Below are 16995 nucleotides of genomic sequence, written 5' to 3'. Positions count from 1 at the left end.
TTCAAGAAAGATTTTTGGATTGGATGGATTGCGTGTGATTAACTGATTTTGTCACCACTCACAATAGTCACAGACACAGTTTGTGGCTTATTCAATTTTGTTCAAAGTTCAAACATTGAAAATTTGAAAATTATTATTCTGGTCCCATCCCAACGGAGCGAGCGATACGGTACCTGATCTTATATCACCTTGTCCTCGTAGTGGTGGTTGAGAAAAGCAGCGAGGCGTTTCGTCATGGCCACGACCTTCTCACTATCGGGCTTCACTAGATGGAAAACATGGTCCTCCCCTTCCTCTTCTATCACCTCTGCCACACCTCCCCATCCACTTTTCTTCACCACTTCGTAATATAACAATCCTCCTTTCTCCCTCAGAAAGTCTTTCTCCGCCACCCATATACCCACCTGCCTGCACCCCAGACCCGATATCTTCGGATCTGCTGCTGGGTTTATCTTCGGGTCGTTGCACCCAATTGTTGACGGGCACAAGTATTGCCACAGCTTACCCACCTTGGCCTTCTTCTCCTCATCGCTTGCCTCCGGACCCAGCGGCTCCTTCACCTCGAAGTATGGATGGATTAGAGCCAACCCGACAAGCTTGTTCTTGTTCAGGCCATCCACCCTGGACTCTCCCACCCGCATGGCGACGTAGTGTGCTAGGTTGGCACCCGCACTGTCGCCGGCCAGAAACACTCGGTCGAAGTCGACGTGATCGTTCAACCAGGCCTCAGGCCCGTCCCCTTTCGAATGGGAGGCTACCCATTTCAGAGCTCCAAAACAGTCGTCGTAGGCGGTGGGGAGAGGATGTTCGGGTGCTAATCGGTACTCCACGGACACGGCCACCACGTGGGCTTCGGCGACTAAGGAACTGACAAAACGGTGGTAGGTGGAGGAGAAGGCGCTCTCGATGCAGAAGGCACCACCGTGGAAGTAAACGAGGAGGGGGATCTTCCGATGTGGTAGTAGGTGGTGCTTGGAAGGTACAGGCGTGCAGATATGCCGGTTTCTGGTGCGATGACGACGTCTTTTGATGAAACACCACTGCAGGGATCGAGAGATGGGGGAACAAAATCATGGTCCTTGAATCTCTCTACGCGTCCGTCTTTGTATTCACGAATGAACGGGAAGAAATCATGGGCTATTTCACCGTTGCTTGAAGCCATCGATGATCGATTGAACAGAGAGAGACAGAGAAAGAGAGAGGAGATGACTAGTCGGTAAGCGATAGAATTTATCCATTATTTTATTCTTTTTGTCAAAATAATTAGAAATTAAAAAAACAATAAAAAAGAAAAATGTAAATGAATCCCAACTCTCAATATGTTTAAGTTTTTTTTCATTATTTTTATTTTTAATTATTTTGATAAAAACAATAAAATAATAAATAATTTCTATCTAACGGAATAAAAACGTTGCACTTGTGTTTAGGCTCACTCATTGTGTTTACGTAACATATCTGTGCCCCACAGACGCATCGCAAAAACACTAATAATCTTTGAAATGATAATGCCATTATGAGAGATGTTCCCAATACATGAAGGGGCTGATTTGAACTCGATGATGACAAGTAAGATATTTACAATGGTTCATATTTGTGTATTTAATCAATTTTTAATTGTAAGGGTTGAAAATGCAACTTCAATTATTACTTTTCACCTCATTTAATCTCCTCCAATTAAGCCTTATACTTAATGTATTAAATCTAATTTTTTCTTATTAAATCATATATTTTTAAGTTATTTTTCACTAATAAATGCTACTAATTAAATCAATGTCAATATTTATAACAATATAAATTCATATATTTTAAAATTAACTCAAAAACAAAATCATTCTTTATTCAAGTAGTGGTTAAGCAATTCAACAATTTGAATCAAATTGATTAATGTACGAAGTCATAGTTATGTAATAATTTTTTAAAAAATAGAAATAAATAAAGAAAAATACAAAAAATGTAAAAAAAAAGTAGACACATTTATGTAATCAAATTAAAAATAAGTGTAATAAATAACAATTAGTGGGATTAATTATTAGGTAATAAGACCTTTAGGAATTTAAATGAGGTTGCAAAAAGAACCTTCGATGCTAGGATTAAGATATGTACAATTCATGATATTTTTGTATGAGTTTTGTATTTCAAAAGCCTAAGGGACATGCCTTCTTCCACATTCATAGGAATTTCGACTTTGATGCAATTGCTAAATTGCATAGGCTTCCATCTATAGCTACATTTCTCTAACCACCATGCATCAAAGCCTCATGCTCTTTACAAAGATCAAAGGTCTAAAAGGGAGCATATGAGATTCATCTATATTCTTTCAAATTAAATATATGTGTGAAGTATGTGCGCTTTTGTGTGTGTGTGTATATATATATATGAAAACTATATTAGGACCCAGAAACTAACCTGTCGGTTCTAGTTTCTTGAACCAGACCAGCCCAATCAATTTGGACCCATCGAGTCCATTGGGTTGGACCTGACCCATTGACAATCCTATATATTACTAATAAGTCTCTAGAGCTAGGAGTGAGCATTTGGTTTAGTCGGTTAAAAACCAAACCAAATAAACCAAAATAAAAAATAAAAACCAACACCAAAACCAAATTATAGAAAAAATGAAATTTTTGGCTCACTTTTCAATTATTTCAGTTAAAACCGAATTTAATTTTAATATACTATATAATATATTAATATATAAATATATAGCATATTGTATACTATATATTACATACTATATAATTAAGTTTGATTAATTTGGTTTTTTCGGTTAACTAAATTTTTAATTCGGAAAACTGAACCATAAAAACCAAAAATTTTGGTTCAGTTTTTTGGTTTTAACTGAATAATGCTTACCCCTATCTAGAGGTTTTGAACGGTCAATGTAAATTTAAGAAAAATGTAAAAAGTGAAGGGGAATTTTAGATAATAACCCTTTTATCTTTTTATTCTTTTTTTTTTGGCAAATTTGTCTTTTATTCATTTATGTTTTGACTAATAACTAGCTAAACGACTGAATCTTAAGCATAACCGCAAAGTTATATATTACATATTTAACATATTTTTTATTCTGACAACCCTTTAACTTGCAAAAACGCCAGTTTAGACCTAAATATTAAAAATTACTATTTTCACCTTCACACTATGATGAAAAGGCCATTTTAAACTTAAAAGTAACAACATTAGATATGTGGTTGATGGTTTTGTTAGACAGTGAATAAAATAATAAGAAATGTTGGTTGGCACTATTCAAGTCAAAAAATTTGAAAAATTATAAGTGAGTCTCTTTTAAAACTCCAAGCCATTAAATGTTACTAGAGGTATAAAATGGGTCGTGGCTCGCGGGCAGCCCGCGCAAAGTGCAGGTTGTATAGGCCTCCCTAGTGAAAATTTTGGAGGTTGGCCCACGGGCCATGGCCCAGGCCTGTGTGGGCTGGTGCTGGGCCATGGGCTTGGGTCGTGTTGGGCTAGACTGATTTTTTGATTTTTTTTTGAAAATTTTGATTTCTTTTCTAAGTAAAAGTGTAAAACTAAAATATTTAACTTTCTTTTGAGCTTTGGAAACTATTTGAAAAATTAAGAAATGAGAAATCTAACACATAAATGAAAAAAAAAAAAAAGTTAACCGAATAAGAATCAAGAATGATGGAAATGACAAATTGGAAGAAAAATAGGAATTTTATTTCATTTAAATTGGAATGATACAAATTACAAAGCATACAATGGTTGGATACTTTAATGAATGAAATATGAAAATGGAATAAATTAATAAAATATAAAAAATACAATATAGTTATAAATTGAAAATACAAAATTACATTGTTAAAAAAATAACAAATAAATTAAATAAATTTAAAACAAAATTTACAATAATTTGAAAAAAAAATAAAAATAAAATTATACAACTAGTCAACTTCATGAATCATGACTTTCATCATCTGCTTCAGGTGAAATATCTGGTATAGTATCATGCCTTCCTTTGTCTTGTAATCTATCTTCTACATCTAGTCAATCCCTAAAACAGATGCACATCTCTATACTTTCATCTTTTGCAGCTTCTCTTGTCGTCCAACATCCTGGTACTTGTACTAAAGCAAGACTCCAATGTAACTGTAAACACCAGAGGGGTTAATAGATCACATGCCATGGCGGCGAGAATTGAATAATTTTTTGAATGTTCACTCCACCAAGCTAAAATATCAAATTTATTTGTTCCCTCACCTAAACTAGAAAATTTTGCTTGTAAATAAAAATTAAGTTCAGTAGATGAACTTGTTGTAAAAGTAGCAAACTTTTACATTCTACTTATTAAATAAAAAAAAATTTCTTTTCTAATATTGGGCTCAGGATCAGAAATAGAAGATGTTGTCCAAGTTGTAGGATTATTTCCTATTGCTTCAGATTCATGTGAACTGTACATTTCAAATAATAAATTATTAATTTCTTCTTTTTTATTTCCATTTTCAATATTCATATATTCACAATATGTTTCAAGTAAAATATCTAAACCATCTTTCCTAATCCTAGGATCTAATATTGTAGCTAAGCAATAAATGGGAGAAATGTTCTCAAATGGCCATTACCACCCTTGCTACAATAGTTAAAGTATTTTTCTACATTTTTGGCAAACTGCTATTTTTCCTTTCCCCTCAACATCCTCTACTTTAAATATTTTCCAGACTAGGCTACTAAACTTGGGGAATTGGTTTTGGGAAGAGCCGACCATTTTTTTAAATTCTAAAAAAATAAAATTAATTTAATTGGACTTACTTGGATTGTTGGTTCAGAATCCCAACTTAATTTCAACAATTAAAGCCTTTCAACGTCCAAGCCTCCCAAATTGCTAATTTGAGATACTTGAGCTAGTTGAGCAAAGAAACAAGCCTTCTTCTTGTTGGAACTTCAAGAAGAAGAGATTAAGAGAATTGTTGAATGTTGAATTGGTGTGATGAGAATGGTGGAGGATAGGGCTATTTATAGGAATTGAAAATAATTCAATTGCCTAAAATACCCAAAAAACTAGTTGGTTTTTAGTTGTTGGGAGGGGTATTTTGGTCATTGTAAAGTTATTTATAACTTTACCCAAAAATCCCCCTAAACTAGTTGTTATATAGCTACTGGGGGCATTTGTGTCATTTTCTCCCCTCCATAAGAAAAATACATAAATACCCCATATATAGTTATTTATAGCTGTTAGGGGGGTATTTATGTAAACCCCCCCACCAAAAAGCTAAAACTAGTCGTTGGGGGGGGGGGGGGTCCCTAACCCAATGGCTAGTTTTTGGATGGGTCAAGCGCGGCCTACTACGAGCCATGCTGTGTCGACCTGTGACGGGTTGTGTTGGCCCGTGGGTTACTGGCAGCACAACACGCACAATTGTACCGTGCCATGCCTGCCCGTGGACTACGAACCCCTGGCCTAGCATGGCACGGACCATCGTGTCGGGCCTAGCATGGCCTACGGGATATCGTGCCAGGCCAGGCCAAGCTAGTCCAAATTTGTGTCGGGCCACAAGCAACACAACTTGATTTCCACCCACCTTGTTTGAAGCATGCTTCCAAGTGAGCTCAGTTACATTGATACTTGATAGGGAGACCTATCAAGCGGACACATGACAATATTATCCTTACTCGAGTATTAAGTGAATTAGATGATGAAATTGTTGGGTTCACATCTTGACTACTTATCTTATTATGATAAGCAATGTTTTAAAAATCGACTTGGTGGTCAAAACATTTTTGCCTTGGGTCACGAGTAATCGGTTCAACCATCTTGATCAAACAAGTTAGATCATGCCACATCAAGACTTTATATATTTAAGTATATGTATTTATACACACATGTGTGTACACATTTTATCATTAAATAATGTATAACTATATTCTATATGCAATATATGTATTATTTTATATTTAATTTATATTTTTATATCTTATTTGTAAACAATATTAAAAAAATGATTTAAGAGGCCAAGAAGGTTTTTTTTTTTGTGAAAATAGTGGGGCAAGGAGCCTAAGGCCCCTTGGGAGTTGGGACACAGAGATTTCAAAAGTTACTCAAAAAAAGGATCACCACCAATCAAACATCAGAGCACAAAATTATGGCTTCTACAAGTTTGCATACAAGTTTAGTGTGCAACCCAGACCTAATCACCAGGTTGAACAAGCTAACAATCCAACCAGCTAGGTTAGATGGTTTGTGACACGGTCAACAATTTTTGACCAATTTTGGGGTTGTACTAGAATTGGATCTAGAATCTTGGCTGGGTGATGATTTGAACAATTCAACCATTCGGGCCAATGATGGATTGAAAACACTAATGAATGGTGATAAGTGTCTTGTGTTTGGAGGGTGAACAAATCTCTTATGAGGTATTGCCTTTGCTAGTGGCACATGTTTGCAAACTTGGAGTTTTTACATGTGGTATCAATAGGGGTCACCACAAGTTGAGCTTCTCACAAGCTATTCAAGCTTGGATCATGAAAAGCTCAACTTGACTTAATTTAAACTGAGTTTCGGGTTGAGCTCGAGCCCGATATAGGGTCGTATACTAATCGAGCCGAGCTCGAGCCTAGTGAAACTCGGCTAGTGAGGCTCATGAGCCTAATAGAGCCTAGTATAATAAATAATATTTTTATTAACATACATACATACATACATATACATATTACCTATATATATATAACTTATATATATTATTTTTATTTTTATGTATAATAGTAAATAATTTTTATAATTCTTATTTTTACATGTAAAATAAAAATTATTTTTAGATGTATAATTTTTATTTTTTAGAAAAGCTTGGCTTACAGTCAAACTTGAGCCGAGCCAAGCTCAAACTTGCAAACTTTTAAAATGAGTTTAACTCGAGCTAAAATCTCTGGCTTAAATCGAGCTCGAGCCTAACACTATTTTTACAAATTAAACTTAAATAGCCAAATATTCCGCTCGACTCCAAACTCGAGCCTAACACTATTTTTACAAGCTGAACTCGAATAATAAAATATTCAGCTCAACTCGAATCCACCCCTATATTAAGAAAGAAACAAGAGGAAATCGACTTTTGTGCTCACAGTCTCACACAGTTCGCACAGTCTCTTGCAGCCTCGTTTGGAAGCGCATTCTTGTTAGCACTGAAGCCGATCTCCTCGCCCTCGCCGAACCTGGCCTCTTGGCCAAGGATTCAACCAAAGAGTAAAAATAGAGGCTGCACTCTTGGCGGAAAAGGCTCTAGCGCTCTACACATTGTATCAATCTCGGATCGGAGATCAAAAGTGCCAATCGGACGCTTTACGATATAAAGAGACAATCTCAGCCGCCACCTAGGACTCCATCACGACCCCGAATCTCTTGCAAGTAAAATGGGGTTTGCGGTTTACAATAGATACTAATGTGCTGAGAGATCTCGTGTGTGCAGAGTTTGTGCTTGCAGGCTTCTGTCTTTTTTTTTTTTTTTAATCAATAGATACTCTCTCTTCTTTCTATAGAACTCTTTCAACTCTCAGGCTGAGCAGTAGTCACCACCTCTCCCTTGTTTACAATCACAGGAAAATGGGGAGATTGTCTCATCTAAGATCCTTGTACCGTTCCACGTGCTTCAGATCTTGTCGTTCCTCCGCCGTTAATGAGAAAACTCTCTTCCATGGCCTCCGCCATTACAGCAGCCGAAGCCTCTTTCCTCTCTCACCCCGAACCATTGCTATGTATTCAAATTGCATGTCTTCTGGTACTTCCTATATCCTTCACTTTAAATTCCTGTTTCTTTTATTTCCTCGCATCGGTTTGCGGTTTTGATCTAGCGAACGGTTTTTAGTAGGGTTTTATCGATTAAGGGGAAACCTTCCCAATAAGAAATTCTGGCCTACAAGAAGCTGAGATATCAGACTTCTTTTTAGGTTTCCTTTTATGGAAGAAAACAAATAATTTTACTGTTGAACGAAATGCTGTTATCTGTTTGGATTAAGTCATTAAGGTAAGTTTCTCATGCCTTAGTACTACAATGGTACTTATTGTACTAATCATAAGCTGAACATTACCGTCCACTGGGATCATGGAACTCCTAGCCACCAATTTAGTTTCATTCATTTCAGACAGTTAACAACAATTGTGGACATGATCTATTCCTCGATACATTTCTTGGCTTGGTTTGTTTCGAGTTTGATAAGTTTTAACTTGTGATCCAGGTCTTAATGCCTTAGCCTCTTAAACAATAGGCTAGCCTATAGTTTCGTTGATCACTTTTGGGGATGATATGTGGGGTTTTCACACTTTCGCCAGTTGCCGAATGAATTTGTATCATGTATGTGTGTGATAAATGTCTGTATGTGCTTTTCTTCGGGAGGGGCAGTATGGATTATCGTTGTTTTCCAATTTCATCTGGATCAATCATTAATTTGCAGAATTTTTGGCTGTCACGAGGTTCATAGGATGAACATTGCTAGCCCATTCCTACCTAGATCTTGTTACTTCCGGATTAACTGCCTGACTGACGTTTGCGGTTATATCACTTTTAAGTTTTTTTTTTTTTTTTTTTTTTTTTTTTTTTTTTTTTTTTTTTTTTATAGTTTGCCTTTTACGTAGGGAGGTGCTAGAAATGAATGAATTGATAAGCGACTGCTGGCATGGCATTCCATATCAGTTCCTGAGCCAATTTTCTGGGTATGATTGAACCAGTAGCCTAATGGCTCAGATGGAGAAAGATTACTTTTTATCTGGATTCAATGTAATAAAAGTGCAGCGCTGATAAGCCACTAGTTTAATAAAACAAACGCCCTGCAAGAGCATTATTTTATTTGTCTTACCAAATTATGACCTCCAGCATTAGTGAAGATGTTAAAACTCTCTCAAGCCTTGACTTGTTTTTAAAGTGACTCCTGTAATTTATGTTAAGTATTGGTCCTTGTTGAACTAATGTGTGGTCTTTTCAAAGATCTAGGATCTTGTCTGGGAACTGAAGTTGTGACTCAACCACATTTAGGAAATGACAAGGAGTTAGGAGACTGATCTCAAATATTGGCCAAGTCCAACTTTCACACCCTTTAAATACTTGCACATGCCATAACAAAAGTTTGAGAGAGATAGATTGTATTCTTTATCTTGTTTGTGTTTCTCTGGGACAGATATGGTATGATGTACTTGTGGTGGTCCATGTTACAATTACACATGAACATTGAGAGAGGTTGTAATTAAATATTTATAGGATATAGCTCTGACCTAGCAATATAGATTTGCATATTTTCATCGAGGTTCTGAGTTCAAATCCATGAATGTTGTGTTTGTACTTTACCATTCTAGTCAGAGGTATGTATGTACCTATGATCAGTTAAGACTTAAGCTGCATTTGGCATTCCTTAAAAACTCTATGTTCATAGGGGCATTTTAACTGCAAAAAGGAGATAAGTCCTTAAAATAAGGAATGTCAAATGCAGCCTTAGTCAGAAATATGCACCTATGATCAGTAAAAGTTTCCATAAACCAAATGCAGGCTACAACAGCATAGCAGTATATGTCGTTCTTGTGGAAGGACTAGTAGTCTTTGCCACTATATGAGTCTGAGTTGGCTTTTTTAATTGGCTAAAAATTGCTCAGATGATTGATTGCTTATATTATTTATAACACCCGGATGGACTGTAAGGGCAACCTAGAAGTGTGGTAAAAATGTTAGGACTGTATTGTATGAATGTTTGATTTGATCAAAGTTTACTTAACAAGTCTCAGATTGTACCTATTCAATGATGCACCTCACCCTCTAGCATGTAGCATACATGGAACACTGGAACTGTGAGATTATAGCCCTTTTTTTTTATTTATTTCTTGTATGATATTTGCAGTTTTGCACCCTCTAGCATGTTGCAAGTTGAAGGGACTAGAAGGGCTAGGGGTAGACCAAAATGGACAAGGACAGAAGTAGTAAGAAATGATTTAAAAGCCAATAATTTAACAATTTATATGACATTGAACAGAAAGGAATGGCAAAACAGGATTCATGTAGCCAACCCCATATAGCTGGGATAAGGCTTGGATGATGATGATGATATTTGCAGCTTATACTTTCTCTTCTTCATGATAATACACAAACAAGACTTATTATTTTCCACTTCATTAAACTTACTCTTTGTGAACAGCCAGGTATTGTAGGCCTCCTTCAGAAATGAGCATGTGGGGGCTACGTTCATTCAGTGAAGATGTAACTCACTTGCCTGTCATAACAGACCGTTACATTCAAAACGTTTTTAAGGATTTAATGGCTGCAAGTTGGGATGAGCTCCCAGATGCTGTCATCAATGACGCTAAAAGGGCTCTGTCCAAAAATACTAATGACAAGGTTGGGCAGGAGGTCTTGAAAACTGTTTTCTGTGCAGCCGAGGCTGTTGAACAGTTTGGTGGGGTCCTTGTCACTTTAAGGATGGAAATTGACGACAGCATTGGGTTGAGTGGTGAGGTATGCATTTTACATGGGAACTGGGACCAGATTGGCACCTTTTCCCCCTCTTTTGAGTTTATTTGTGGTTTTGATCATTATAGATTTTTCTGTTTAACAGAATGTGAAGCCCCTGCCAGATGAGTTTGTAAATGCTCTCCGTACAGTCTACAAACGCTACACAACATACTTGGATGCATTTGGTCCCAACGAAGTCTATTTGAGGAAGAAAGTTGAGATGGAATTAGGGACAAAAATGATACACCTAAAGATGAGATGCAGTGGCCTTGGTTCTGAATGGGGAAAGGTAAAATTTTGTTTTTCTAATGCTTTTGTATTGTTTTGGTTTCCTGGTAATTGTTAAAAGCTTATATGGCAAAACTAAGTCCTAAAGATTTTTCATAAGTGTTCAATTACGGGTCACATTGTAACATTAGATCAGGTTTTGGTCTTTTCACTCTGTTATTGTATATTTTTGAACATGGGATTTTACTTGTGCTAAGAGAATATGATGTTTAGGTCTTATTGTTTCAATCATAAAAATACTCGGGTCATTTTATAATAGTTGAATTGGCTGAACTGAATGGCTTATTTTTTTGAGCATAAAAAGATTTAATTAATGATTTATAAAAGGGTCATTTACAAGAACACCCCCTATAATTTGACAGGTTTACTTAAACCTATCCTATAATTTGCATTTTTTACTGAAACACCCCTTATAGTTTGCAACCTTTCATTAAAAATTATTTGTTTTGCCATCTGAAAATAGTAATTTGATCACCTAAACTAAGTGGAAAATGTTTAAGGGCATGGACCAATGGTTGTTTATTCCAAAAGTACCCCTAAACCAAGTGGAAAATGTTCAAGGGTATGATCCATTGTTGTTTATTCCAAAAGTACCTTAACACTTTTTTGTATAAAAAACAAAATTGACCAAATAGAGAAAAAATAGAGTAGTTGCCCCTGTTTTACTAGGTGCAAAAATGATCTTTTTGTTTTTAGTTTCTTTTGTTTAAATTTAATTCAAATGGATGTTGGGGTTAAAATTGTCATTTTCCACTTTCATTTAATAGAAGCTTGATTAAGTAAGTTGATTGCAAAAAAGTTCCTATCTGTGAAAAAAAAGAGGCTGATGGCTTGCGTAGAGATTGTTGTCACTAACCAGAGTTGGATCTGGAAAGCTTTGGCTAGCAGGATCAAGGATTTAAATATCGATACGATACGTCCGGTACGGGGCGGATCGGCATTTTCTGCGCACACGCGTTTATTTTCAAAAAGGTGAGCCTGGCGTGATTCGAACACAAACCACCCAGTGCCAAACCTTAAATGCGCGCATAAACCGTTAAGCCACTTTTAAACTTGTGTAATCCAATAAAATAAAATAACTTCTTTATATTCTAGTGTCCAAATGTAATACAAAAAAAATTACATTTATGTTTAACAATTCCAAAAAAATAAAAAAATAATATTCAAAACTAATATTTTATAAACTAATAGAATAAATAATTTCTTAAATCCACATTTATATAAAAAGTTTGTTTAATCTCAAGAAATTTATACAACAAAAGATATTAATAATAGAATAATTATTTTCATACTTAATATTTATAAATTTTAACATGACATGTATCTTAAAATTTTATAAATTATTAATTAATATTTTAATGTGAACTAAATAAAAGTATATATATATATATATATATATTATTTATAAAAATAAAAATATTATTTACAAACACCTCGAGAATATAATATAAATTGAATTTGTCAAATCCATTAATCTACATTTATATCAAAAAATGATTTTGTTATCTCAAATTTTATGTAGACAAAAATATTAATAATGGAATAATTATTTTAACAGTTAAAAATTATGAATTTGCATATGATGTGTATATTAGAAAATTTAATATATTGATATATTTTAAGTTAATATTAATATTATTATAAATTTTTAATTTATATTTTAATTACATTTTATAATAACGTTTTTATTGTTTACAAGGATAAAAATATTGTTAACTAAACATTTGAGAATTAATTTTTAGTTAATATTAAAAATTAAAAATAGTAAAATAGAAAATAATCGACATATTAATTCACATTATAGTAGTTGCATATGTTTTGTGCCTTGAAATTCAATAGAAAATAGCATAATAATAGTTTTATGCATGTATTAATTTTTGATATATATATGTTCCAGGATTCTTGATTGATACAATATCAATAAAATTTTATGATTTCTATGCATCATTTCTTCACATATACCTTTAGAATATACATTTTCTATGTATCTATACATTAATTATTGGCTATTTTGATCTTAAAAATAATGTTATTAATATGTTTATGGAATTTATATGCATTTTTTGGCGTATCCATATTTTTTTGTTTGTGTCCATGCGTTTCCAAAGCGTATCTATATCCGTATCCGTATCTAAGTGGTTCAATACGATACCCGATACCGATACTTTAATCCTTGGGCAGGATGTACTAGAGGAGATAAGGAGGAAGTTAAAAGGTAAGGAAATTGCGACAGACAGGGATGACGGGGGGTTGATCAGAAGTGGGGAGGTAGACGGAGAAGAGGAAGAGCTTCTGTCTCATGGGAATCTTTGCAAGGGATTTTCTTCCCTTGACATGGCATGCACTGAACGACCAACCCTCTCCTGTGGATCGCTTGGGAGCATCAGATGGGACGGTTCCTGGTGGGGCACGTGAGCCACTTGGAGATAACCAAATGAAGCGGGATGTTCAAATTTTAAATGAAGAAAGGCTCATCAAATAGGTAGTGGCCCGATGTTTTGAGAGGCTAGCCCAAATGGGGGCAAGTAGGGAAAGGACGGGGGCGCAAGCGGGACCTTGGTGAGGTGGCTGGAAACTATAGGGGATGTTTTAGTAAAACACAAACTATAGGGTAGGTTTTAGTAAATTTATGAAATTATAGGGGGTGTTTTAGTAAATGACCCTTTATAAAAATTATGACATTCAGTACAGATTGGAAAATTCAATAAACCCTTCCCCCTTTTCAGATTACATCGTCTTATAATTTTGCCCAAAATAGAAGATGCCTGTCAACTCCTTGTTTTGCAAGCACTTCTTCCATCCCATTTGCAGTCCTCCTTACCCAATTAAAAGTTGCATTGAATCTTTTTGCTAGAGCACCAATTTCCCTAAAAGTTTGTCTGTATTTCTAGGGGGCTGAATTGATTCTCTTTGTCCAAGCAATTACTAATTGTGAGTCTTCTTCAATTTCCAGTTCCCTGATTTCAAATTGTGCAGCAAGTCTCATTCCTTGTAGTAGAGCCCATATTTCAGCTTGAACTGAATCTCCAAAGCCAATTGGACCCGAATACAAGGCCACTACCTCTCCACGGTTATTTCTGAATACACCCCCTATGCCTGCTCTTCCTGGGTTTCCCATTGAGCTTCCATCAAAATTCAGTTTCATGCTATTCCCAGCTGGCGGTCTCCAATCCACCTGCACTTTTTCTACAAATCTATCTGATTGCGCCATGGCAGTCCAAGCCATTAAATGTCATTGGTTGAGAACTCACGGAAGAAGTCCATGGTCTTTACCCAATGTGCTGTCCTGACTGTTATGATTTTAACCGGTTCCTCTTTAGATTTATTCTTCTTGCTGAAGGTTCTTTGGTTTCTTTCTTCCCAAATGGTCCATACCACTGCTGCTCTTACCGACCTCCACATGATCCTTCCTCTCTTTTTCTGTTGCCTCAAGAAACTGAAATTCAATAACTCTACTACATCTTGTGGGGGAGTCCATCTGCAACCAAAAAGAGAGCAAACACATTCCCAAATACCAGATACAAGGAACAAGAGAGCAATAAATGAGGGAGAGTCTCACCACTCTCCTTGCAAAGGAAACACATATGAGGAGAGGCACTTATTTGGCCTTCTTTCTGTAGCAAGTTGCAGGTATTGATCTTTTCAATAAACACTTCCCAACACAAAGCTTGTACCTTAGGAGGGATAAGTCTGCACCAGATTTCTCTTACTGGGAAGTTCACCCCCTAGGTTCGGTTAGAACAGGAATGTTAAAGAAAGAAGCACAAATGAAACAACCATCAGGCAAAGGAGTCCAAAGTTCCAAACTCTACTATCTAAAGTATTTTGGTCTAGAAAGACATTTCCAGTTTTGAAAGTAGGAGAATTAGGGACTCACATTCACTATCCCTTTTTTTATCAATAACAGAATTTAATATTATTAAAAGAAATCAAGAATACATACAAAATTTCAGGGAGAGATAAACTGACTTAACTCTCCCCCAAATAACAAGAAAATTACAGAATTGCCCAAAACAATTGACCCCTACCCACCTCCTGTTTTGCCAAGTTAGCAGCAAAGGCATTTGTAGTTCTTTTCACCCAATGAACCTGGATTTCTACTCCCCTCAGCAGCCACTTAACCTCTCTTCTCTCATTAGCATAGATCCAAAAACCATTACCCTTAACCAATTTAACACTAGCTGTGAGTCTCCTTCAGTAATCAATTTTTGGATGTCCAACTCCTTTGCTTTCCTTGAGCGCTACTAACAAAGCAAACAATTCAGCTCTAAGAGATCACCCAACCCAATGGGAGCTGAGTATAATGTAACCACCTTCCCACTTTCATTTCTGATTACACCTCCAACACCTAATGGTCCCGGGTTGCCTTCACTACGCCCATCGAAGTTTAACTTCAAAAACTCCAGGGGTGGAGGTCACATTCACTATCCCTTAAGCCTCTTCTAAAACCAAATCCCAGTTCAACCAAGTTTCTGAAGGCAGTCCAAATTTAGAAATAGGTTCAGCCTTATAGTTGGATAAAGGTTGGTAGTACCTGGTGTAAGTGAGAAAGGTTGGTAATACCTCTGAAATTGCTTTCCATGGGGATTTTATATGAGGTGCCAACTTTGCGTCCCAGCCATTTTCTGCCACACCATTGATGCTTTCAATGACCCTACACCACAACCTATCTCCTAAAGGGAATCTTCAAAGCCATTTTCCTATGAGGGCTGTATTTTCTTTTGTTATGTTTCTGATGCCAATGCCTCCCAACTCTTTTGGTTTGCACATTTGTTCCCATTTTATCAAGTGGTCTTTTTTCCCACCTGGTTCCCACATGAAATCCCTCTTGTACTTTTCCAGTTGCTTAGCTACCTTAGCTGGACCAACCGAGGGCTGGCTCGTTGGTGTGTTAGATGGTTTGTTCCAGCATTGACACGGAATCAAATCCCACAACCAGCACTTTGGGGAAAAAGGGGTCAGGGGGAAGTTATTAATGATACCAAAAAAAAAAGCCACCTTAGCTGGTATTCTAAAGGTGAGTAGGCAGATCAAAGTGACTTTTTTCTTAACGGCTGAAACCTAAATTGGATTTATTACTATACTTGAATATTTATTATTTAATCAATATATCCACTGAAAGACAAAGCAATAAATCATTCAGTTCAGCCACCTTAGCCATTATCAAATGGCCCCTCAGCCTGAAACCAGAGTGCATGGTTATCTTATTTTGTAGTCTTCTATAAACTCGATGCATGATTCTCTTATTTCCTAGGCTTTGGATTTTCACTCATGACTAAATAAAGTCTTCGATATTTAGTCTTCTATAAATTCAATGCATGATTCCCAAAACTTAGATAGCCAAGTGTTCATATCAGTAACAACTTTAGAGAAAAATAAAGAAAGAACTAGGTCAGAAGCATATGCATTTGATGCTTGTATTTTATGCTATACGCCTGTGACATGATATATGCCATTATATCTGATAATTGTCTTACTGAATCATGTTCTCTTTCCTTTGCCATCCAATGGTTTTCTTATTTCAATGATGGACACATTTTTTACCCTCATCAGTTATTTTCCCTAGATATCAGACCCATGGTTGAGTTGTGTAACTTTGTGTTCCAAGCTGCAAGTGTGAGATGCAGCATTGATACTCCTGCAAAATTTGACTTATACACCATTAGTTTGTCATTTTGGCAATGGTTAGTCTGTAAAGTTCACTCATGGTTATTGACATTACTCTATTTTTTTAAAAATTTCCACAATATTATTTTCCTGGAATTATTTTTCTTTTGGAATTGCAGGTCACAGTTCTTGGGACCTCTGGGCTTTCTGGGTCGTACATTGAGCAAAGAGGCCCGTAAGAAATCATCATTTTACTGTGAGCATGTTGGTCTTGGATCATTCTCTGTCCCTACTTGGAGCAGGTTACATGTGTATTCTATCCAAGGAAATTGTCCTAGTTCGAGTGACTTTGCAGGAAAATAAAAAGATCTTGAACATTTCCTTCAAGGCAATTTAACATGTTTGATCCGAACTCTCTATTTTGATGAAGATGTTGCCATTCGATATGGTTTACGTCTGCTACCAACACCTTTTATGAATGCATCTTTTATTCCGGATCAAATTTTATTGGAAAGCACATTCAATCTCTGTTTATTGAGATCCTTTGCCGATGCTAAGATTTATCTTAAATTCTTAATGCAATTGGCTAAAAATAGGAAATTTTTGCAGTGGAGACTACAATGTTATCTTGGCAATTCATAGTGAATTATTTCATTTTACACCA

At 35.9% G+C, this 16995-nt stretch overlaps 1 protein-coding gene and 1 pseudogene across 10 annotated transcripts; one reads left to right on the top strand and one right to left on the bottom strand.

Moving 5' to 3' along the window:
* LOC148850402 (putative carboxylesterase 2 pseudogene) lies at nt 1-1214 on the bottom strand (annotated as a pseudogene).
* Nucleotides 1215-7061: 5847 nt separating this feature from the next.
* LOC148850401 (succinate dehydrogenase subunit 5, mitochondrial-like) lies at nt 7062-16995 on the top strand. 10 transcript variants are annotated; one of them, XM_088943894.1, is made up of 6 exons: nt 7064-7354; nt 7546-7724; nt 10123-10439; nt 10540-10725; nt 11613-11696; nt 16511-16995. In XM_088943894.1, exons 2-6 carry the CDS (start codon nt 7550-7552, stop codon nt 16568-16570), a joined length of 822 nt encoding a protein of 273 aa, XP_088800020.1. In that variant the 5' UTR covers nt 7064-7354; nt 7546-7549; the 3' UTR covers nt 16571-16995. The 10 variants fall into 10 exon arrangements, with proteins under 10 accessions (XP_088800022.1, XP_088800020.1, XP_088800019.1 ...); XM_088943893.1 differs by having other exon boundaries at nt 7064-7416; XM_088943895.1 differs by lacking the exon at nt 7064-7354 and adding an exon at nt 7388-7405.

Source organism: Nelumbo lutea, chromosome 5, assembly GCF_056320005.1.
Source record: "Nelumbo lutea isolate HS-2025 chromosome 5, American lotus-T2T, whole genome shotgun sequence".
Lineage (NCBI taxonomy): Eukaryota > Viridiplantae > Streptophyta > Magnoliopsida > Proteales > Nelumbonaceae > Nelumbo > Nelumbo lutea.
Note: the sequence above shows the minus strand (reverse complement) of the source record. Positions and strands in the feature narration are given on the sequence as shown.

Bases quoted from the DNA above. Each gene is read 5' to 3' on its own strand.
- LOC148850401 (XM_088943894.1), top strand. From the start codon at position 7,550: ATGGGGAGATTGTCTCATCTAAGATCCTTGTACCGTTCCACGTGCTTC. The intron at 7,725-10,122 runs GTACTTCCTATA...CTTTGTGAACAG, and splicing joins TTCAAATTGCATGTCTTCTG to CCAGGTATTGTAGGCCTCCT. The intron at 11,697-16,510 runs GTGAGCCTGGCG...TTGGAATTGCAG, and splicing joins ACGCGTTTATTTTCAAAAAG to GTCACAGTTCTTGGGACCTC.